General features: G+C 38.5%; 1 protein-coding gene across 10 annotated transcripts in view; it reads left to right on the forward strand.

Moving 5' to 3' along the window:
• The window catches only part of QTMAN (queuosine-tRNA mannosyltransferase), a 451,841-nt gene that overhangs the window by 382,330 nt on the left and 44,505 nt on the right, over positions 1-25,006 (forward strand). For 4 of the 10 annotated variants that reach the window (XM_022569659.3, XM_089916860.1, XM_089916859.1 and 1 more), the window contains 3 exons: positions 1,737-1,807; positions 2,512-2,603; positions 16,459-16,804. In XM_022569659.3, coding sequence (XP_022425367.2) covers positions 1,737-1,807; positions 2,512-2,603; positions 16,459-16,728 — 433 coding nt within the window. In that variant the 3' untranslated portion in view covers positions 16,729-16,804. The other 6 variants (XR_002644005.2, XM_022569666.2, XM_089916863.1 and 3 more) reach the window with 4 other exon arrangements.

Consider the following 25,006-nt stretch of genomic DNA (forward strand, 5'->3'; position numbering starts at 1 on the left):
AAAGTTGGAATCCAAATTTGTAAATTTTTTTTCTTCCTAAATCAAATAATGCCATTCCTCTCTCACTGTATTTTAATTAGCAGAGGTTTTTTTGGAAATGGCAGAGTACATGCTCATACGATGACTCAAAATGTAACTTGGCCTGCAGTTTTCTTTCGGGGAACAGAACACTCTAATTCAAATCCATTATTAAAAAGCAGATAACGTGCACTTTCTGAAATGCCTGTGACTTCACTCTTTTGATTTTATATAATTATAAGAGAATGTTCATATGTATTTGCTTTTCGATTGGCAAAGCATTTTAAAACTGAGTGTCTTCAGATAAAGTGCATATTTTCTTTTTGTTCATAAAGAATATCCCCAGTTTATGTGCTCAAAACTTTTGTGAATGTTTTATAATGCAGTCACAGTGCAGTTTTATAGCTGTGCTTATGATAAGAATTTCTATACATACCCTATTTATGTAAAAAAGAATATTAGATATTAGTTTGGATTTTGAAATTAATCATTGGTAACTAGATCCTGTGCCTTTCCACTGTGTTATCTGGTAACTGCTAGCAGTTCTTAAGCAAAACTTTGAACTCAGTGTTTTTCCAAACTTTGCAGCTCAAAGTAAATACTTTTCATTTAAACTAATTTCAGTTATAAAATAGGGAAAACATCACCCACTTAAAAACAGCTTAAATTGCATGTACTTTGTCGCTGTAAATAAACAAGGTAAACATTGACATAACTTCAAACTATTCTTGGGTTGAAAAAAATCTGCAGTTCAAAATAAAATTCTGCCTTTGGTCAACATTTTGGATGCAATTCAAAGTTTCTCATAAAATAAACATATTTTAAAGAGTGTTTTGAATTTCACTGCATAATTCCTAGCCAACAGAAATTACAGTGATATCTTTAAGGTTTATTGTATGTCAGATCAATAGCCATTATGCAGGGCTAACACAGCCATCAAGATGCAATACCTTTCTTGTACTTAACCCTTACCGCTATGACATGAAGAAAAACTTCCTATAGGTAGGTGGTCCCTGGGGAAATCCTCTCACAAAGTGAAACTTTCTTGTTTCTTTGTTTAATAATAGCAGTGTTCTTTTTGGATAAAATGGAAAATGAGCTGAATTTTGAGTCAGGAAAGCAAAATATTCATTAAGGTAATCTTCATGAGAGTTTTTCAATAAAAGGGGGGAATAGTTCTATATCCTGCCTAATAAGTAACTATTCTGAAGCTTTAGCTTAAAATGAAAATGCCCCATCACAACAGATTGTAAATTTTTTTCTGATGCTTTTAAAAGTGCCTCGATGATTTCTACAGCTACAGTGTTAAAGTATTTGCTATTTTATTTAAACATTTTGAAAAATGAACATTCTGGGGCTTTGCAGCATTATTAAGAAAAGCTGTCCATACTTTACCATGTTGTTACATGTGTTTATCTGCTGATTATAAAATGTGTTAAACAGTATTTTAAAAACAAAAAAAAAAAATGCAGAGCTGCGCTTTGATTAATTCAGTGAACAAAACATATGCTGTTGGTTCTGTTCTATGAAATTCATATATGATTAATAAAATCTTTTAAAAGAGCAACTTTGGCTTTTAGGATTGTACTGCCGACCATATTCTTCATCCCAGTTAACTCTGGGCTCATACTGTTAACTTAGACAAACAAAACCACTTTCTGGTTCTGATGGTAATGTCTTTTTAATATATTTTTATCCTCTTCCTAAAATTTCTTTAGGTTGGAAGCTGTGTATTGTGGTTGTTACCCACTCTGTCCCAAAGATTTGGTTTATCCCGAAATATTTCCAGGTAGCTGCTTTAATGTACTTTCGTCTTTGTTGAGATTTAATACATGATTCATGCTAAATTAGAAAGTTTGAAAATAAACTTAGGCAGGAGCAATTGTTTATTTGGCAAGTCAACATGTTAGTGTTAAGGAAAATTTTATGTGTTTTAATACATTAGAGTAAGCTTATATTTACCATCTGTTCTTTCAAGATAACAAAAAAGCAAGTTTTCAAATAGCATTCTTCATTGTTAGCATACACATCCCATAATGATGGATTTTTGTAAGCAGGTCAGTGTTGCTGCAATTGCTTACAGATTTTTTTTTTAATGATATACACAGAGAAAAACTGAGGACTGAAAGTCACACCAAATTATTTCAACAATTGACTAGTTAATAATATGCAACTGTTGTACAGGGTACATACGGCTGTCGTACTAGTTCTTTGAAAAAATTCTCATCACTAAATATATCACATATGCATTGTGTTACATTAGAATAATGTATTTTAATCACCCAAAGGAGATGTCTAAACAGCACAACTACACAGTCTTATTTAGCATTAAACATCCTTGTGAGCTGAGGTAACCTTATAAAATCATGCTTAAATAATGTAAAACACGAGGCGGCACAGAGCAATATGCATTTTTAATTAGTAAAGTGACTAATATCAAGTGTGTGCTTTGAGGTTTTTGTTTCATTAAAAATGTATCTGTTTTTCCTGCAGCTGAATATCTGTATTCTACACCTGAACAGCTTTCAAAAAGGCTCCAGAATTTCTGCAAGAGACCAGATATTGTAAGAAAACATCTCTATAAGGTAGTTATTGAGAAGAGATTTACATGGTATAAATGCCATATTGAAGTACAAAGAAAAATCTTAAAAAAAAACAACATTTAATTAACATACTAATGTTTAAAGGAAACATGCTAGGGACGGATATTAGCTGTTACACTAACAAGGATTAATTAAACTGGATGCTAGTTGTATTAACCTAGGCCTTATGAAATACGTGCACTTAATGCACGGTACATGCTTTTTTTTTAATTTATTGTTTTCTAAGATGACTGTCCTTTACATTTAGCCCCAAGAGGCTTATAAAGATGAACCTGGATTAATGTAACTCATTAGTTTAAAAGGAAGTAAAGGAAAGATTCTACAATTATACTAGTGAGGATAAGCCTTTCTTCCCATCAGAATGAAATCTTCAGTCCTCAAAAATTCAGGTGAATGACATTCATGAAGTTTGGTGTTCATTTTTTTAACTACTTTAAAGATGATTTTCAAAGAATCAAATGTTTCCTTTGTCCAGTTTAGTAAAATTACATAAAAACCCTCAGTTTGTTTAGAATTAAACTGTCAGTATCCTCTCTGAATGACAAAGGCAAAAGGAAAAGAGTTTAAATAGCATCATCATTCAGTTCCCTCATTCATTATCTCTTTTCCCTTGTTTGAATCAAGAATTTTACATTGTTGAAATAACAACACAAAGAGACCCTACTAAAAGTCTAAGTAATTGAACCGGGATAAATCTGCTTTATGAGTTTTTAAGGTGGCTCTAGGCCATGAGTAATATACCTTTTTATATTCTTTGAATGTAGCAACTTCATTTTACATAAATCCAGTGTAGTTTACAATCTAGCAGTTTTATAATCCAGCATATTTTAATTTTCCTGTGTTAATATATAACCTTCCTACATGAAATACAGTTCGCTGCCTTTTTTCTCTCCTTTCCCTTGTCATGGCCTAAAATACCTATTTACATAGTGATACATCAAAACATGACTCTGTTTCTGCAGGAAACAGTTAAACTTCAAGAAAAAGGGAGAGAACCAAAAATGCAATTTAACACCCAATTTCAAGCTCATTATCTTTCATTGTCTATTAACTTGGCAATGGTTCAGAAGGTAGCTCATAATAGTTTAAAATGCTGACTGAACAGTTCCAGGCTTCAGTATTACTCCTTCAGTCAATACGATTGTATCGTATACATGGGAAGCTTCAAAGAGAAAACAGACTTCCAAGGTTTACATCCAGATTTCCTAATTTTGAAAGTTCAGTCGTGGTCTTGTTTGTGTAAAATATTAATTTAGTAGTTTCCCACGTGACAGACTATCAAAATGTGCAGATTATGAAAGTGAAGAAATAGAATAATATGTATTAACACAAGTGGATTCATTTTCTACATATGACACAAAGCTATTTTCAATGAGTTTACCGTTGAATTATTGATTTTTTTTTCCTTCTGGTGAATTTTTGGGCAATATTTTTTTCAGTTTTATTGAGATATAATTGACATACTGCACTATATAAGTTTAAGGTGTGCAGCGTAATGACAGACATATATCGTGAAATGATTACCACCGCAAGTTTTAGTTATCACCCATCACCACATATCGGTACAAGAAAGGGGGCAGGAAGGAATGTTTTTACCTTGTGATGAAAATGGTGAAGCATTTATAATTGTATTTCCACCATCAAAATTTATCCGTTTTTAATTTGGCTTCCAGGTAGGCCTTATTATCCCTGTTATTTTGCATCTGCAAATCTTTAACCATTTCAAAAATTACTGCAACAGGTTGCTTTTAGTTACAATAAAAAACAGATCTCCAGTTGAAATATTTTAATACAGCTATTGCCGTAACATAGCTATAATTATTTATTTTACCAACAACTTCTGGAAAAACTTTGAAAGAATGTCAGCTTAGTGGTATGCTGTTAATATACCAAATTGTTCCTCCTATAACTTAAAAGATAGCCTATACATTAAATGTTTTTTCATGTTACTATGGTTTACATATATGTTTAGTCCACGCATCCTAAAATGGTCCAGCTCAAAGTTTTATAAATTAGTGTTTCACGCATAAGCATTTATAAGAATATATATATGTAATTCCTTTTACATACTTTTTACCATGAATGTTTTTTTCTTATCAATCTATTATACACTATAATATATGTCCTCATTCATAGATTTTGATGACATAATATCCAAAAATTAATCTCAAAAATTAATAAATTAGTCCAAGAAATAGAAGTAATCAAGAGCTTTATAATGCAATTGTCAGGACAAACTGGTAGAAATCACAGGAAGGACCACAGATCTAGTTGGGTTGTTGTAATAAGATTTAGAGCTAAAACAGAAAAAGAATGCCTGCTAAAACTTTATAATTAAGATATAATAAGTTACACTATTTTTTTACCTTATGCTTTATAAATATACACATATCAGGTAACATTTGCCCTCACTAAATACCAGAGAATTATTTCCCCCAAGGCAGCTTTTTGCCTACTTCTCTTATGCAATGGAAGAGACTTTTGTGTATACTATAAAGAGAGTGTTGGGGGGTTTTTTTAGATTTGTTCCCTTGGACAGTGCTGTTTTGCTTTTAAAAACATATGCTTGTAAGATCTAAAAGGATAGAATGTCACTGAATTCTTTAATTTGCTCCTTTTACATTTTTACACCTTACTCTCTTTTTCTGTTGTTAAAAGTTTACATTTTAAAATCATCTCAACTACTTACCATGTAGAGTTCACTTTAGGATAGGATTTTTCATATGGATTCACACTTAGAAATTTAATGACTAGAATAAGGCTACTAACACTTGGCTCTCTTCTCACTTGAGACATTATACTTTCAATATGAGTGAGAGTTTGGGGACTATAACTTGAAGCAGGATTTGAAACAGAATGCTAGTAACTGAAAAGCAGAAACAGAATTTGATACTTTTTTTTTCTTAAAGTGACTCTTCCTACTACAGAACTCTGTGCCCATGACTTCTCACCTGAAATGGTTTCAGACTTGAAATGTTTAAATTCCTCACGTGCGTGCAAGTGTGTTCCCTTTATCTCTCCCTCTCTTTTGCTCTGTCTCTCTCTCTCTCTCACACACACACACACATTTTTCTTAAAATATTTAAAGAAATACATGCAGAAACTGTTTCTTAATTATTTTAAAAACCATGTTCTGAATTTTTAAAAATCTAAAGCCATTTCTTAAAAAGTTTGCCACTAGGCTCAACCGTTGACTGCAGCTTTCTTGTACTTTCAGGACGCGTCCTTTTCTAAGTAGGTTAGACCCATTAGCCAAACACTTGCCACAGAGATAAAGTAGGTTTCACTTCATCTGGAATAGGGAGCTCTTTGATGACTCCTAAACCAGACTTGAACACAAGGTTCGAGAAGTAATCATAAAGTAATCAGCCAAGGATTAACTTCTTACACTAACATCGGGCTTCCTTTTACAACCGAAGTAAGTCTAATACCGGGAAGTTGTAATTTTTGGCTCATTTTGACTATGGGAATTTACTTCCCGAAAGTTCCCAACAATTACTTGAGATCAGTACTTTATGCTTTTAGAGAAACTTTGATCATTATATTTTAAAATGCTTTAGAAGAAAATTTATGTTCACCCCCTTGTTACCGGTATTGAAAAATAGCACAAGAGTACAAGTGGGGCAGTTGTATAAAATATATACTGCCCAGACTAACAGAATAGATTTTCATTCCCACGCTATGTTTCATTTAGTTTTATTTACAAATTGAGAGATATTCTGTGTGGGGAAAAAAAAGAGGTGCCATCCTTCCTTTGCTTTACGAGGGTAAACTGTAGTTTCTTAAGTTTTTTCAGATGATAGCAGCTGATTTTTTATTTTGTTCTCCTCTTCAAGTTCTTCAGCATTCCAGAAACCTTTATAACCTGCTGTTATTTGGAGGAGAGGGCAATTTTCAGATTTCTGCCTAAAAGTGATTCCAAACAATGATTAAGCTTACAATTCAGACTCAGTGCCCAGAAAAGCCATTTGTGGTTTTGTCTTAATTATATCAGGCTATATCTCCCCGAACCACAGCCAAGCCACTTTAAGGTTCCTTCAAGAGACTGGTCACTTTATAGCCCCCTTTTAATTTGAGTTTCTACTCTAGGTGTGAATAAGGTGGTACTCACTAGTATTAACACGCCTCCAAAGTCATTACTTTTTTCCTTAAAAATGAACAGTTAAAAGCTCGTGATGTTTTTAGAACTTCTAAAATCTCTCATTTGCACCAGCACAATTTAAGGCAAATTCTCAGTCTCGATCTCTCTCCCTCCCTCCCCACTACTCTTCCCTCTCTCTTTCTTCACGTCTTTCCTTGATTTTGTTTTGGCTTGGTTTTTCCTTGATTTGTTTAAGTAAAATAAAAGCAAAAACTCTTTAGCACAGTAGATATACTCGGGGTGATTAAGATCAGTTAGAGGTTTTGGCTGCTTCTTTTTCTCTGCTCCTAATTTGTAGCCTGGCTGTAGGTGAACTTCTTGGCCTCTATATGATTCATCTGTAAACTTGGAAGAATTCTTTTTTTCTTAATTTTTAATAGCATTTTCCCCCTGAGGCCCTGCTATAATGAAATAATGAATATAAACCCGTTTGTAAACTTGAAGTGCTTTATAATTTCCATGTAACAGTAATGGCATTTCTCTTGTGCCTTCACCACTTAAAAGTAAAATTCACATCCGCAAAAACATGTATTAAGAGTGTTGTGTATCTTATGTTTATAAAAGTTAAAAGTTGGATGATAAACTTCTAATAGCTGTCATCCATAACATAAACCAGGAAGTATGTGTGCAGTCAAATGTACCCATTCGCAAAAAAAAAGGGGGTAGGCAGCTTTCCCCAATGATTGGAAATACAGTTACACTTTAAACCAATCAGAAACTGGGATTTCCTGAGGTGCTGAAACTCGAGAACCATTTACTTGGTGGCTTTTTGAAGTCTAATTGATGTAAATTATGCAAATTTGCAATATGAATTTTCAGCATGCTTTAGTCTTTCGGGTCGTTAATGCTTCCTCATTGCTTTCTCTTCTCTCCCTCCCCCTTACAGGGTGAAATAGCTCCTTTTTCTTGGGCAGCCCTACACGGTAAATTCAGGTCTCTGCTTACAGCAGAACCTAGGGAAGATTTGTGACAGATGGGGCTAAGTCACAAACTTGCAGCCTAAGGCAGAATCTGTAGAACTTTCCAGAGTGTGCCCATATTTACCTGATCAGAGAGAAAAGAAAATCTGCAGAGGAAGCTGAGCCTGGCTGCTTGTCATAGCTGACACAGAGCCATCTGCCACAAACCTGTGGCAGCTTCAGATCTCCAATCCCTGCCACCACCCCAACTCAAATTAAATACAGATTCCTAGAGACGTTATGATGGTTACACATGTCCTCGGCATCACATGGAGGAGACTGTTCAAAAAAAAAATGTGGCCTGTTGTATAACCGCACTCATGTATCCCATATGTGGTGCCACATTGAATTTCCGGTTGAATCCGTTTTTATCCTTTGTACTGGATGACATGGTGCCTGAATTCTTTCTTTTTGCCGACACGATGGCAGCCAAACTACAGCTTCAAACACTCTCACTTGGCTGGGTTTCTACCTAGGTTGCCAGGTTATCATCGGAGCCTTCTTGTGTCCTCAAAGGGCCACAGGGTCTGAAAGGAGGCTCAGAATGCTACCAACTAATTGGGCAGCCATCTCAGAAATGTTTGTGGGCAAAGATCTGCTTTAGCACTTTTCTTTTAGCAAATTAATGACTCCCTGGCACAGGGGTTTTTAAGTGAAGGTATTAATAAGGGGTCTGGCAGGTATTCCCATGATTCACAGAGTTACATTTGCATTTAATTTATCTTAAAGAAAAGTTGCAAGATAAACAGCTGTAATTCAGACAAACATGGGAAATACACTAAGTGGGGCCATCTCATCCATAAAATGAACACTGAGATACTTGTTTTAATTTTTTTCCAGGGATAAAAATAGGGAAATTAAAATACTTCTAACAAAACCAGTAATTTTGATATAAATATCCATCAAAAGTATTTGCATCCAGCTACAAATATAATCTTTTCAAGACAAATCACTTATGATTCCAATAGTCAAGCTGCTCTATTTGTTGATGTCAAGATGTTTTGAATGGCTAGATTGTAAAATAAATTTTTAATAAAGTGCCCACTGCAATTTTTAATTAACATATCTCATTTCAGTGTAAGGTGTGTACATCTATCTGTATGTTTCTCACTGAACACTTTCCTTGTGTCAGAGACAACGAATACAATTGTTTCTTTTCCGGATGAACAAGGATCTGTTTTGCAAATGTTTGTAAGATATTATGACATTTCCAAGATTTTCTTTGCATTCTGGAAAGCAGGAGGTAAACATTTGTAGTCATTAAGGTAGAGTCTGTTGATAAACCATCTTCTGTTTACTGGCAGGTAAATTGTAACTTTCCTAGCTTTTGAAATGAATAACTTCTCTAAGCTGTAGAGTGAGAAGCAGCCAGGGAGAGGGGGATAGACAAGGGCCAAGCCTGGCTCTCTGGCTTTCAGAAGGATTGAGTGGTCTAGCAGGCATCCGAGATAGAGCGGGCACTGGTTCAAAAGTCTAGTAGGGCCCATTTCACAGGTAGCAAAAGCGTAAGCAGGAAATAGATCAAGGTCAGGGGGCCAGAGAGAGTCCTCTGGATAGAGGCAGACTTGCAGGTCAGAGAAAGCAGCAGTTCAAGGCCCATGAGGTCAGGGAATTTAAAAGCAGGAAGAACGGGCTTCCCTGGTGGCGCAGTGGTTGAGAGTCCGCCTGCCGATGCAGGGGACGCGGGTTCGTGCCCTGGTCCGGAAGGATCCCACGTGCCGCGGAGCGGCTGGGCCCGTGAGCCGTGGTCGCTGGGCCTGCGCGTCCGGAGCCTGTGCTCCGCAGCGGGAGAGGCCACAGCAGTGAGAGGCCCGCGTACCGCAAAATAAATAAATAAATAAATAAATATAAATAAAGGCAGGAAGAGTAAGAAGCAGGAACAACAAGCTCTGTCTTTGCACACAGTGAGAGCCATATGTGTGATGGACATCACAGCACTAGCCTTGAGTCCTCCTCCCGCTTTTGAGAAGGCACTGAACAAATTACCCCCAACCCATAAACAAAGAGCTCAGGAATTATTTGAGAAGTCCCTTCTGGTCTGAGACTGTGGAACTCGGAATCTATCACTTATGCTCCTTTTGAGTGGAAAAGTTAAGATATAAATATGCCTAAGAGGTTCTTAAGACTATTCTCCTGAGCAGGGTTTATCATCTAAAGAGATGCTTCAGTTAGAAAGGTGCCCTATCATAGATGATGTCTCTCAAACCATATTACATGCTCACGGCCAAGAAACAGTGCTTAGTTTACTATGTTTTACTATCCTGCAAATAATGAGCTCACATTTTATAGTGAACAAGATATTACATGCACAACTATCCATATATGTTTTTCTCACTAAGTGATGGGAAGACAACATGAATTACTGTTCAGATAGTGCATTGAAAACATTTAAATATTTGCCTGATTCTGGCAAACAAAATATTGCAAGTTACCTGTGTATGGAGGGTTTTTTTCCTACACCCATAAACTCAAATCAAATTTTGTCTTTAGCTGTGCCCAGCATTACTTCTGGAATAAAACTTTACATTAAAGTGGTCACTTCTTAAAACCATGCTGTCGGGTTTGGTATTAGTGCAAATAAGCAATAAAAAGTTTTGTAAATGTGTAATTCTTAACATTTGAAAAGATAACTGTATCTATGTATGTGCGTGTATGCTTCTCAACAGCCATGACATGGTGGCATGGAGAGTTATTAAGTAAGTTATCCCATATTTTGTTGAAGTCAGAGGATAATCAACGGTACAAGTTGACTATTTCCTGTTTCCCTTGCTTTCACTAAAGAGTGAAACAGTCCCTTTGTTTCTTATTTTTAGTACGGTTGTTGAAAAAAAAATTTTTTTTTGAGCATTCAATTCTGTTCATTTTATTCTTTTTAAATTAATCATTAAACCAATTTTAATCTTAAATGTCTTTAAAAGTCCGCCCATTATCAACCTTGATACAATGTCCAGAATGCTTGCCCTGAATTTACCTAATCTGTGTTTCTGGCTAGGTGTTTCTATAATAAATAGAAGAGCATCTAGTTCTTAACTTACTCATTTATACCAGGTTAATCAGGAATAGGTCAAAAGACCTCTCCCCAAATGCTCCTGGTTTAACAAGCATCCTTCAAATACGGTTGAGTTTAAATGCCCTGCTCTAGCTCTCCGTTCTTCAGACATGCCACATAAAGATGGCAGCACAATCACTAAGTCAGTGGAAACTCAGCCATAGAGGACTGCACAAATTCATTCCAACACCTTGAAATGCATCTGGAAGCAAAGATTTCATTTTATGTTGAAGGTGTTAATTATATTTGATATTTTTAAAAGTAAAATCTGTTTTTGAGAAAGCATCTGCTACCCAGAAATATTATGAGCCACAAAAAAATTTTCATTTAAGTCTCAAGATACTTTCTGTGGGTGATAGAATCAGTTTTCAAATGATAGTCCATGCTGTCTTTTAATGTTGACATATTCTATGAGAGATATTCATGTTCTTCTATTGACTATTGACAGGTATCACCCTGAGTGCCTTTCTGTTTCAGTGGAAAGCTGGAGAACATGTTTCATTTTAAAACTTGAATTCAGATACAGGACAACTGATGCTTCAGTAACGTGCCCTCCCTTCAAAGTTATTCATTAAGATGTAATTGGGAAAGTTTAAAAACATGCAACAATTCTACATGATGCTCAAAGACATGTACATATGTGATTAAAGTATAACAAAAAACTTGGGGATTAACACCAAATTTACAAAAATGATTAAGTCAGAGGAGTGATGGTGGGAAGACCAGACATATAACTGGGAGAGGCGTGCTTACTGTACAGTTAATCTTAAGCTGGGTCATAGCACACAAAGGTTTATTTCTACCCTTTATGACTTTTTACATGTCCTAAATGTTATTATTGGACATACCTTTTGATAGGAGCTATAGATACTTTGGTCACCATGTATAATATAAGAGCTCTAAATACTTTGCTACTGCACCATTCTTAACATTTCTCGACTCTAAACTATTGATGGAGTCAGAAAACCATTTTTCTCCAGGCAGTGAAAGAAACTGCCCTAGCTGCCAGTTTTGCATGAGAAGAGTTTCCTCTGCTTACTTGGAGCCAAGGACCTAACCTTGACCCTGAAACAAACCATACCTAGGAAGAAAAACTTGACTGTCTGTGGGTTCCTTTTTCCTGGGGCTGCTGGTCACCATTTCTAACTAATGCCTGTGGCATTATAAATATAAGATGGAAAACTATAGCTCAACAAACTCCCTTTTGAAGAGTAAAGAGAGGAAGATGTAGGAAGTTGTTATATCAGCCTGTCTTTTTTTATCTTGAAAAATTCAGAGCTCTGTGGTAGGGCACAGAGCTGTCTGAGCTGCTAACCGCTCTGCCCACTTCCTGTACTGTTACCTGTCCCCTTTCCTCTTTAAGACACAAGACTTTCATTGCCATGAAAGGAGTCCTCCTAGTATCTTCAGGATGCCCTAGCTGCATTTGAGTTACGTATGACCTCAGGATCCCCACTCATCCTCTGGCCCATTTTCCTAAATTGGAATTAGGGGTCAGTACCTTCAGGGGTCCTCCCATCACTTATCACCACTTTAGTGATTCCTTATTCTCTCCCATATCTCTGTGGTAATGACTTTCAACCCTAGGGACAGGTTCATCGTTGTTCCCATAAACTGATATAAAGAACTGATGTCTGCTGAGAGATAATCTAAAATGTTTACTGTGCTATCAGTTACTGCATTTAACTAGCAGACCTAAGATGGAGCGCTAGAAGATATGATTTCTACTAGAAGTACGTATGTAACACTTTTCTCGAGAATTTGAAGTCCTTTATATTTGAAAATGTAATGTTTTGTCATCATTTCACAAGCAAGAAAATTAAGGCATCGTATTAAGGCTTATTTAAGAGCCAGACTGCCTTATAGAAACAGAAAGATGTTTTGTGTAAGTCTTTCCCTGCATGGGATAGTGTCATTGTCACCCACCTGTCTTTCAGGAAGCACGAAGTTCAGTGCTTGTGACTCACTGGGAACCCCTGGTTCCCTACTGTTTCTCCCCTCACCAGCTAGGAGAGTGCAAAGGGCAGCAGGGGGTGGCCCACGCAGTTGGTTATAGAAGGCGAACGAGAGGTCCTGTGGCGTTGCTGATATTTTAAGTGTTTTTATGTTTTTAAATTTTTATTTATTTACTTTTATACAGCAGGTTCTTATTAGTTATCTATTTTATACATATTAGTGTATACATGTCAATCCCAATCTCCCAATTGATCCCGCCATTAAGTGTTTTTATTATGACCATTATTATGCCTGTAGGGAGTCTTTGTGTCTCTACATCCATCCCAGGCCCCTGCCACTCCTTGTGGCCTTACACCCTGCTGGACTTATACATCACATAAATTTCCTGGCCCTGCTGGTAAGCATTTATTTTGTAACGTCCCCATTTTAGCTGTGGGGAAACTGAGGGCTGAGGTGAGGTTGAGTTGCTCTGGGTCCCATGGTGGGTCTAGAACTCAGCCTCTTTCAGGAGGTTGTGGTCAATTCAACTGGTCAAGACCATCCCTTAAAGGAGGGGAAGAGGAACATATCTGGCTGTCCATCTTTTCCCCCTTCCCTCCTTCTCCTGCTTCTCAGTATACTATCAGAAGAAATATAGATGAAAATGTTGCTAGTACCTGACTATAGATTTATTTCATGTTCCTCCTGGCCTGGCTGCATTTGTAGTCTAAGTAACCATGAGAAGAGGAATGCAAAAGGATTGATTCCTGGTCCTAAAATCTCGGACTTTGTGGTACCTGTGATGTTTCTGAACAGCTGAGTCTTCTTTATTGCCTTTCGCATCATACAAGGAGAAGTTGCCTATCAAATAGATAGAAGGCTGGCCCTTTATCCAAAAGGCAGCCCCCATGATCTCGCCCGGTGCAAGGGGCCTAGGGCAGAGGGAGCAGGTGGCATCAGTGGCAGAAGCACCTTTAATTGTGCAACATAGGGCTTGCTTCCTCTCATCCCAGATAGTAAACCAGAAATTACATCCTGAAACTTATTTCCCTAGAAAGAAAAGGAAGGGGAGGGATAACTTAAAAAGGAGATACTTCTAATATGGTATTAGACTGTAATTCATAGGGAAATTTATGCCTGAGATATGAATTTCTGAAAATAGGGGTTTTTTTAAAAAAGGAAACACTGACACATCCTTAATTATAGAGTAATAAATACCAATGGTATATTATCTTCTGATATTTCCTTACACAGATATCAAAGCATGCAGCTGTTTTTGAAAACTGATAATCAAGTACAATATAAATATATTACATCTTGAGCTTACAGCACACCCTTCAACTAAGCAGCCTCATGGAGCACTTAACAGTGAGAAAGAGAGCTGCTTAGAGTAGAAACCTAACTGAACAAATTAGCCTTGAATTGTAACTTAAGAATCATAGTCAAACCAAAACGCCTGTCCTTGCCAGGAAAGGCATTCCAAAGGCAAAGAGCACGCCAAGTAAAAAGGCTTTGCTTCGGGATTATGGAGGCAGTTCTCAAAAGCCAGCACAACTTAATGATCAATCAGAAAAATACAGAGCAGTAACTTCACAACGAAGGATGCATAAAAATTGTGCAAAGCATTAATAGTGGAATGGGGAGGGAGAATGGGATTTTAACAGAAAGTATTAAGGTCTTAGAAAACTATATTTATTGCTTTCCGTCCGGGTAGCAAAAAGAAAGAGAGAGAGACAAACGTGGTCAAAGAAAAGTACATGGACAAATGCGGGGGGGGTAGGAAAGGAAATGAAGGTTAAACAAGGCCAATATGATTCAGAATGAAAGGGAGGGAGGAAAGTCTAAGGAGCCAGCTGTGTGCCTAAATGTTACATTAAGAAGAGCTGAAATTGAGAGGGGGAGGTCTGGGTATTCAACTAAGTGGATTAATGTCTTCTTCCTGGGGTGTCTGAAGTTGCAGAGTTTAATTTATTTGGTACAGGATTTTATTGTGAAATTCTTAACGGGGATGGGGGATAAATAGGGACAATTATAAACACGTAGAAAGTAGAAAAGGGGAACATGTAATGCTTTTCATAAATCTAACTATAATAAACATAGGGTTTGAAGCTACGGACACAGGTAAATGGTCAAAAAATATTTAGTCCATAATAGTAGAACTTAAAGGAAATGTAGACAAAACTTAAAAGACCAAAAAAAAAAAAAATTAATAACCACATAGATGTGTGAAGCCAAGGATTTTGAGTGACTTAGGGGCTAGTTTTATTGCCGCTCTCCTTTCTCCACCCATTTAAAAAAATAAATCATAACTCTGGCATTTAGAAACCTAGTCATGAACATCATTTATTAACATGAACTCAATCCTGTGCTGTTCTTTGGTGGGTGGTAAAAACACGAACTAACAAAACTGGCCTAAAACGACAGCGGGATGATCCTCTCAAAACACTGGAAAGCTACAGGGAAAGAAAAACTCCTAATTTGCTCTTTCACCTTCTTTATTTTACTGAAGGAGAAAGTCAAAATGTGGAGTGGGTGTGGCTAAATCCGACTAGATGCTGAGGGAGATTTTAAAAGATTTTCCTAAATATGTACCAGAAGGGGGGAGGGCTTGCAACTTAGTGTGATTTACAGCAATTTATTAATCTGCTCATCTACTACCACATCTGGGGAAGGTGGCAAATAAGGAAGGCTCTCTGCCTTCTGCAGTGGAAGGGACTAGAGCAGAAACTGTAACTGTGTTCCCTGAGTGTAACGCTGCCGTCATCTGGCTGGTAACCAGTCCACAGACTTACTCGTTCAGGCATTTGTCTGGCCAATAATGTAAGAATCATTTAAACTGAAAATATGGATCAGGATGTATTTAAGAATTACTGATATGCAGCTATTAATCTTGAATGCAAATAGCATTATTTGGGGTGTGGGCAAATCAGTTAACTGGAACCACATGGAAAAGCACTTCGAATTTTTTTAAAATGCTGTGGGGAAAATGGCACTGGTGGAAAAGTTACAAATAAAAGACAGAAAAATATCTACAAAGAGAAAGGGTGGTAAAATGACTAAGCAAGGTGGTCTTGTCGCCTCCAACCTGCTGCATCAATTGTATCAGTAAACAACATTACTAACAAAGCCAAATTCCTCTATTTCTCAAGCTGACCCAGCAGCAAGAGAAAGAAAACACAGAAAAGTGCAATGCCTGGTGCCTCAGGGTGACCCTCAAAGGTCATGTCTCTAATTTGTGTTAGAAATTGAGGGCACAGAACTAGAGGTTTGTGATGGTCACAGAGTGGACTTCGGCTTCTGAACATTTTTCTACCCCCTGTGAAGAATTTAGGACGTCATGGAGTTGAACTGGAGTCTTAAATCCCAGGGACACGGTGGAAATTGTTTTGTGATCATAATGAATTAAGAGAAAGGGCATCAACGCATACATCTTTTTCCTCCAGAGCCCAGAACCATGAGGGACCTTGTGCTCTCTGGTGCTTGCAGCTATGTTCCCTGGCTTTCAATCGGCTTGGCTTTTCCTCTGTATTTCTAATGCTGTGATATCAGGCCAGAAAAAAATGGAATCTACAGAATTGCAAAACAAAATGTGCGAGTGTGTGTGCGCGTGCGCGTGCGCGAGGTAGTTCACTGAAGATAATGAATTGCAACACTATAAACACCAAATATTAAAACTTAAAAATGTGTAAGTAATTAAGTTTTTAGGAAGCAAAATCTACTCGGAGTATTTACAGTCTTTTTTTTTTTTGTAAGAGGTTCCCCAGACTTCTGGGTGCATCACCAAACTGTCCTCCTACTCGACGAGGAGCGAGGAGCGAGGAGCGAGCAGCTGCGATTTGGCCCAAGGCACCACCTACCCAGAGTCACTACCTAATGTATTTTACATTTCCACTGTTAATAAAGGTGGGGGGGGGTAGACAGGCCTTCTTCCCCCCAGCATTCTGTGTTTCCTTTTGTCGCTGCCGTCAGCTGACACATGGAAAATGTGGTGCACGGTTTCGCTTGCCTTTACTCTGTAATTAAGGATTCCTTGTCTGGGGCTGGCTACCTCTTTGCTCCTTGCCTCCCTGCCTCTCAGGTCTTCCGCCTTCGGTCGGGTTTGGCCCCGCGCCGCAGGCTGGGTGCTCGGGTGGCCCGACTGGGCCGCGGGCAGAGGGGCAGCGGCGGGGCGCGGGGGCCTCGGCCGGAAGAAGCGGTCGCTTGCCCGAAAGCGCGCGCCCCGGCGCCCGCCCTGCTCGCCCTGCTCGCCCCGAGCGTCGGGGCAGCGGCGCCAGAGCCTCCGAGAGCGCGAAGGGCTGGCCGAGGGTCCGGCGGGTCCAGGGTATGCGGGCGCTCGCCGCGCACCCTCTCCCCGGGGCCGATGTGCCCGAGCTCCGGTCCGCGGCGGCGCTCGCCCTCAGTGCCCCGCTCGATCCCGGCCAAAGCGCGTGGAGGTAGTTCTACACCTCTCCCGGCGAGAGAAAACGGGACGCAGGGGGACATCGAGGTCACGGAGTCCTCACCGAGCCCCCTCGGCGGCATTTGAGCCCAGAGCCGAGAGCCAGAGGAGCCCCGAGGCCGCGGGGCGCGTCCCAGGCGGCGGGGCCGAGCGAGCCCCGGGCGACCGCCGCGCTCGCGCTCACAACTCGCTCGGACTCCCGGGCAAAGCCGCGCCGGCACGCGTACGCCGGCGCGCTCACAGTCCGACACGCGCACACTGTCACGCACACACGCGGGCACGCACCCCGGCACGCGCGCACCGACACTCACATGCTGACACACGCACACGTGGCGGATGGCCCAGTGCTGCCCTGGCTCCCTCGCGCCGGGCTTGACTGGTCCCCTCCGCACCTCCGGGAAGGCGGCGTAGCCCTGGCGGGCAGAACTCTTCTCTGTTCGTCTAAGTATTTTATTGTACTTGGTTCCTTGAGTCGGCCAGTCTCATACCTCAGTGAGAGCATCCGACAAAGATGAAGCAAAAAGAATGATTTCTCTCCCCGCTGTCCTTTTTAAAAAATGTAACTTAAGCAAAAACAGAGAAGGGAGTGGGGATGGGCTCGGGAACTCTCCAGGCAGGGATTCTGGCTATTAATTTTAAAATACTCCTCTTCGAATCTCTCATATATTCAGACTTGTGATTTCAATCCCACTGCCAGCCCTCAGGTCGCCTTTCTTTTCACTTCATACCTGTGTTTTGGATTGCAAACTGTTTCTCCTCCTGACCACCAATTGTTTATTTAGAAGGCGCAAAGAGGGTGGGGGACAGAGAGGTTAAGCAGTGTTTGGGTAGGAGAATATCTAGAAGTATCACACTGATTTCCAAAAAAACGTGGGAAAACGTTTAATATCATTTTGAGGCATCTATGTTTTTAAAAGGGCCTCCTTCCCGCTAGTATTACTATTTATCATTAGGTATTTATTTGCATATACACATTTAAAACTGTATGTTTAAGAGAAAAATGCCTTTTGTTCTTGGTTTCAGCAGAGCCCTTTCCTTTTCTGTCCATCTAAGTTGTAGCATACTTTCCTCTCTTTCCCACCAACAGAGATTGTAGGCTAAAGTGGTGCACTCCAATGACCAAATATAAGAAACCTTAGCCTGGAGTGTTGGTGACCATCGCTGGCACCTATCACTCAAGATTTTACCCCCTCTGGTTTGAAATGGTCCTCAAACTGTAGACCTGAACGTAGAGGTTGGTTGATTGTTTGTTTAAAATGTGAGAAGAGCAAGCCAGGAGTAAACCGAGGTAGGGGAAGGTGGCCTACCTAAGCCCAGCCTTGGAAGCTAGAACAAGAACACTTGGGAAGTGCATTGAGAAGAGAATGTCTCTAAACAATGATAATCAGGGCTTTCAAAAACCATAAAACAGATTGAAATATCTGATTTATTATTTATACATCCCAGGACAACTTTGCAAATCTGAGAATAGTGTTTGAAAACCGAGTGCCTTCTATTTTGTACATCAACTCAGCAGATGTGTCTCCCTTCCAAAATGTGGCCAAAGGGTTAAAACTGTAATTTTAGAAAGGAATCTCAGTAAATGACCTTAAGATCTGATACATTTCCTTTTCTTTCTGGCAATAATATCCCCCAAAGAAAAAAATACATACTTATTGATATAATGATAATGTTTCTCATTCTGAGTAGAAGTGTCAGAATGATTCCCGTTTGTGGAAGTGTTTTCAAAACTGCGAGTACACTTTCACTACTATGAGAGCTGATGAGCCAATGAAGGGGAACTTCTTTTAACTCCATAATAGCAGGTTATACAGTAAGTGAACAATGATGGTCAAATAGCCAATTATGGTATAAATATCCGTTGTTTACAGAGAGGTGTTAAATGAGCCTTTGGAGTACAAAGGATTAGACCCATCTAAGCTACCATTTGTTCTTCAACCCATCATGTCTTCCCTTAAAAAGGCCAGTGCCATCGTAGGTAATATGCACACAGAACATACTTCTCTGTGTTGATTTTAGTTTGCTTTATTTCAATGCACACTGTTGTTTACTTTTTAAAATTTAAATAAATGTCAGCATTGTATAATTTCTATGTTAACAAAGCAGTGAGCAAAATCCCTTGTATGTTTATAAAATATTATTGTTTAATTCACATAGTTTAGAAATTCCAAATGTTGAGAATAGGAAGGAGGCCAAATACCATCTGTTTATAACTATGATGCATCGTAATATGTGTACTTTTAAAAGGAGTTTGGTCAATCATGCCACTAATTTATCTGCTCGGAATATGTTGAAGATTTAAAATGTAGTTTACAGGATTACTTTTAGTGCGTTGCATCCAACTGTGAGTTGTAAAGAAATCGGTCTCTTCTGTTTTTCTCAAATTAATCATGTAACAACCCCAATTAATGGGGGCTGTTAAATGTGTCGCTTTTTGCTTAGCTCCAGAATTCTTCTAACTTTGGCTCAGTCTACCTTCTTGATGTTGATAAAAACTCCAAGGACAAATGAAACAAAACACTCCTAGTTGTGTCTTTCTGCCAGGAGATAGTCACTTAGAATGGGAGGGAGGGTATGATAGCTGATAATTAGCTAGCAGCAGCTCTGAGAAATTACCTGTGAAATGCCCTTGGTACTGGGTTGAAAAACATTTGACGTTCTCTGTTTTAAAATAGTAAATGCTTGTCCCCAAGATTTCTGATTTAACTCACCTTTTATTTCAAATGCATCTAAATGCATACCATGAAACAAAGGGAGTACATTTACCTGCAATAGATGAGCAGGTTTGGGGTTTTATTTTTAAGTTAGAAACTCAAGTTTAGTGCGAAATTCCTTGCTTTGCAAACTGGAGAAATTCAGCAACAGGGCCTTCAATTCAGGGCAGACATAGTGTCGAAGTCCAGAGGTGGCTTTAGGGTCTCCCATGAGGGGGTCTCTTTCTCAAGAAGGAGGAACTAAAAACTCTCATGTCCTGAAAAAGGTTTGGAAAATGTGATAAAAAGACGTTGATTAGCAAATGACAGTTCCTAGATTGATTTTTAGCAAGGTCGAATCAGTAGAAAGCTACACCTTGAAATGCTTTTATAGACAAACACCTGCAGAAATATCAAAACACTCTCCCAGTCACCTGTGGGGGTTATGGGTCCTTTACTTCTCAGTTTTTTCAACGGGCGCTGTGTACAGCGGCTTCTTTGTCCATTGAGCAATATCTGTTTTCTCAAACATTTTAGTTTTAGCAGCTTCCTCTAAAATTCTATCAACCTAGATTATTTACTTACACATAATTAAGAACATTAAGAGTCCCTTTTCCAAGTAAACAAGCTGAACTATATATACTTTTTAAAAAATCTAATTGTGACATTTTGTAAATCTGGATTTTTTTCCTTTCTGGTCGGATTTTTTTCCCCAAAAAATGAACCCACTGGGTCTTTATGTTATAGAGATATGCTCAGGCTTGGTTTCCTTTGAGTTGCAATAGGAAAATGCCAGACCCTTTTTTTCCCTAAGTAATTGCTGAAGTGTAGAGAGTAGAAGAGAGAGTACAAAACAGAAAGAAATGTGAGGGATACAGAAGAAAGAAATTGGAGAAGGTGGAGGGGAAGGGAGATGAGAGAAGCAAAAGATGTAACTGGGATAAAAGAAGCTTATCAAACAGAGCTTTCAAAATTGCTTTGACTGGCCTAAGACATATTAAAATCATCATCATTTCCAAATAAAACCTAGATTGTTGCATTGAGATATTAAACAGCTATGGGGAGCTCTTAAGTGAACCTTGATTGATACTTGTGGACCAGTTTTTCCATTCAAGCCCAAATTTTTTTTTTTTTTTTTTTTGGCTGAACCCAGGCCCTCGGCAGTGAGGGCGCAGAGTCCTAACCACTGAACTGCCAGGGAATTCCGTCAAGCCTAACGTTTTTAAGAGAAACTTATATTAGATATCCGTATCCGCACTAGGAGGTGGGGAAGGAGGAGTAGAGACATTCTTTGCTTTTAAAGCATTTATGATATAGAAGTAAGCCATACACACACAAAATAAGACTATGTATAATGCATTGTTATATGTTACCTACTGTCGGGGTAAAAATAAAGAAGATTTTAAATAGAGGAATTATTCAGAAATGCTTTCCTTCCGAGTACCTTGGCTAGCAGTTAAATTCTAAACCAGTTAAGCAAGTCTTTAAGTGTATAAACCCTTTGGAATCCCTAAGTCTAATGAATTGCAGTAGATATATAATTGAGATTGAAATTGGCATGTAGGTGTGCATTTCATGTTTCCTTTGGAGCTGACTTAGTACCATGGCAACAAGCCACATATGCACATAAGTCGTTGTATAGTCATGCTATCTTGATGACCAAAATCACTTTATAAAATATACTTTAATAAGTTACTACAGAGCCTTGAAGTTAAGCCATATAATTTAACCAATACTCAGTGGGCATTTCTAGGTATCATATATAAATTGGGTAAACGATAAAAAGAAAAGCATTAAGAATAAGAAAACGTATGGGGAAACTATTTGCTTCTTCCAATTAATCTAAAGCACGCCAGAAGGTTTTCTCATTTTGTTTTTTATGAAGAATTACTGACCCAAAGAAAAGTCAAATGAGGACTACAACTAAACAATAAAAGCAACAATAACAACAACAAATAAAAACATTGCTTTTTTTAGGAGACAAATATGAAAAGTAGTAAATTTACCCATTTTAAGAATTAAGAAGAAAAGACATAAAATTTAATACACACAGTAAATAATAAATATTCTTCTAGTTTCATATGATGGCTAATTAAGAAAAAAAGCCCATGTGGAAAATTTGGAAGAGAGACAAATATAACAAGGTAATTAACTCTTTGCTCCTTCAGCCTTAAAGGAGAAAGAGCAGAGTAAGATTTCTTAAGTTTGAACCTGCAGCAACCTCAGAGATCAAATCTGCCTCTGCAAGAGAAATAGAAGGATTCCAGTAGCGCTCCATCTCAAGTCAAGTCTTGTTATTGGCCCCACTCTGACCTTGGCGCCCCAAAGTCTCAGTCCCCGGGTTCTTTGCTCTTTGATTGAATTCCTGCCTTTTATCACAGACAGTCAGCAGCTTCGTTCTCATGGACCTTCAGCGATGGAATTCACTATCTGGTATTCGTTCTCTTACATTTGGGTAGTCCTTGATAGTTGAGGATGTACTTTTTCATCCATCATCTAATTTAGTCTTGCTAATACCCTTCTGATATAGGTAAACCATAGCTTTAATCCCAGACTTCAGAAGCAACTCAAAATCGTACTGCTAGTACATTGCAGAGTTGGGACTAGCAGCCGTATCACACGGTACCCGGTTTCCCCCTTTCCTTCAGACTGGACTTCATACTTTGTTCTTCATTTGAATTATGGGCGTAAGAATCAATTACAGTCACTGCCTTTGTACTGGGTGGAGAGAAGAAGGAAAAGAAGGAGCAGTAGCAGAAGGAGGATGGAGAAGAAGAAAAAGAAAGGAAGAGAAAAAACAAAACAATCCCCACAGGTTTTTCTGTGAAATGGGGAAGAATAAATCTTTAAATTGCCCCCCTTCTGCTTACAGAGGTTGGTAAAGAGAGAAGCACATCCTAAAAGTTGTATCATATAAAGAAAAAAACTAATTCCAAGCTATCCCAATGCTTTGTGTTTTAAAGGATAGAAACCCATTGACAGAGCTCTTTAATGAGTTCTTGGCTATGCATGCGTAAGGCCACAAGGTTGATTTTGAGTACGAGATGGAGAAATATTCTGTTTATGAAATTAAAGGAATTTGGGGAAATTGAAAAAAAAAAACCTGGTAGAGAGGAAAAGAAAATAGTCATAGGATGGAGAGACATGAGCTAGAACTTAACATATCCAGCAACAAATTCCCCATGGTGGGATATAGTTGATTATTAATTTTTTTTTATTAGACGGGTATATTACACTTAGTTCTCAGCTTATACTCCAATGTAATCTCCATCTGTAACCCCAAAACTCCACTGAAAATCTGAGACACAAAACTGGCTTGATTTATTTCCACATTTGGGGAATGAAGGCATAGACAAGGCAGACGAGAGTGACATTGCAGAAGGCATGATTTAAAATAAAGATGTAGAATGTTATGGAAGCAGGAAATAAGGACAGAAGATGATTAGGAGAAATGGAAGCCCCCAAGAATGAATACTAAGAAACAAGAAAACCCATAATACAGGAGATCTTGGGAAAAACCAGCTAATTTGTTGATGTTGTAGACACTTGATATTTTTGGCTGTTCAGCATCTACCTAACCTTGTATTAGAATCTAAAGTCCGATTTGAGGAATTAATTCTTTCTTTTACTGAATATTATCAGGCCTAGGAATTGAAACTTGCTTTGAAGAGAGGAACAAAAAGAGTTCACCTGACCTAGCGCAGCCCAACCAGACTGTTTTCACCAAAAGGCAGCAGCTGTTATTGGGTTCTGCTTCCTAACCTCCACAGCTTCTGGGGCTCCACCCAATCCCAAGCTCAGATGTCCAGCCTCCCTTTGATATGGTTCTCTATCCCTGGGATTCTGTCAGTTGCAGAAAAACAGAAAAACCTGGCTCAGCTGAGTTGCTCTGGGGAAATTATCATTTCAGAAACAAGAAATGTGGATGTAGAGTGACTGCCTCATCCCACTCTTTCATCCTGATATGTTAGCTTCCCGTTGGCTATCCTCTTATGTTCACAAGAAGGCTACAGAAATCCAGTCATCACATCTTCACCACATCCCTCTTTTCAGACACAGGAGAAGGGATTTTTCTTTCTTGCTTGGGTCTCTTTCTGCAAGTAAGGAAAGCTTTTCCCAGAAGCCCATTAGGAGAATTTCCCACACATCTCATATATGCATAAACTAGTAGCAGGGATGGAAATGGCTTCTATTCAGTTAAGACCTAACTTGGAACCATATGGGTGAGGGATAATTAGAGCCATGAACAAAACTAGTGTGCAGCTCACAAAGATAAGAGGGAGGAGATGACTGTTGGGTCAGTAAAACATACTTCTTCCAATAAATACATTTATGTCTTATTTATTCAGATTTGTTCTCTGCGGCTTGCAAAGAATTCTAATTAATACACTTGGTTACAGCTACCACTGGGATTATTTAAATTGTAGATAGCTTTCTATATATATACATATATATGTATACATATATATATGACTTGCTTTTACTTTCAAAGCTCTTTTCTTTTTTTGTTCTGTTTTTATGTACGTGAAAGAATGAGTTGGATTTTAGAACTGTATTTTTTAATCTTCTCCATGTCCAGCATTTATTGATCATGTCTTTAATTTCCCAGTAATAATTTCCCCCCAAATCTCTAATGTCTCATTTTTACATTTATTCATACATTCCTTTCTTGTTCATTCAGAGATTCATCTCGTCATTAATTCTTCTTTTTTTCAAAAACTTGTTATGAGGTATCTAATATGTATGTGGAAGACATTGGGTTAGCAAGGAAAAACAAGCCAACAAAGGTTAAACCACATTTGTGTAACTTTAAAATTAAGCATTTTTATAACATTTTTTATAACATTTTTAAAAGGGGAGCAATGGGACAAAAATGAAGCGCGCATGGACGTTCCCAGTCTTCCCTCATTTGCTAACATGGTTTCTTGAGCTCTGAGGTGAGTCCTGCCCTGAGAGTCCTGCTTTGACAGACAAGGTCTTTTGAGCTTTAGGCATGAGAATAGGGAGGAAAGGAAGAGAGAACAAAAGTTCAAAAGGTTAAATTTGGGGGAGGAGGTTATCTTGATGTGAGACTGGAATTTGAAGACAGATGTAAAGGAGCAGAAACAGCTGCGGCATGTGAGCCACTGGACGGGGGAAGCAAAAGGGGATTTTTAAGGTTCTCTGTCCC

The sequence above is a fragment of the Delphinapterus leucas genome, chromosome 8 (assembly GCF_059928025.1).
Source record: "Delphinapterus leucas isolate spDelLeu-1000000601 "Yukka" chromosome 8, BTC_Dleu_Yukka2, whole genome shotgun sequence".
Taxonomy (NCBI): Eukaryota; Metazoa; Chordata; class Mammalia; order Artiodactyla; family Monodontidae; genus Delphinapterus; species Delphinapterus leucas.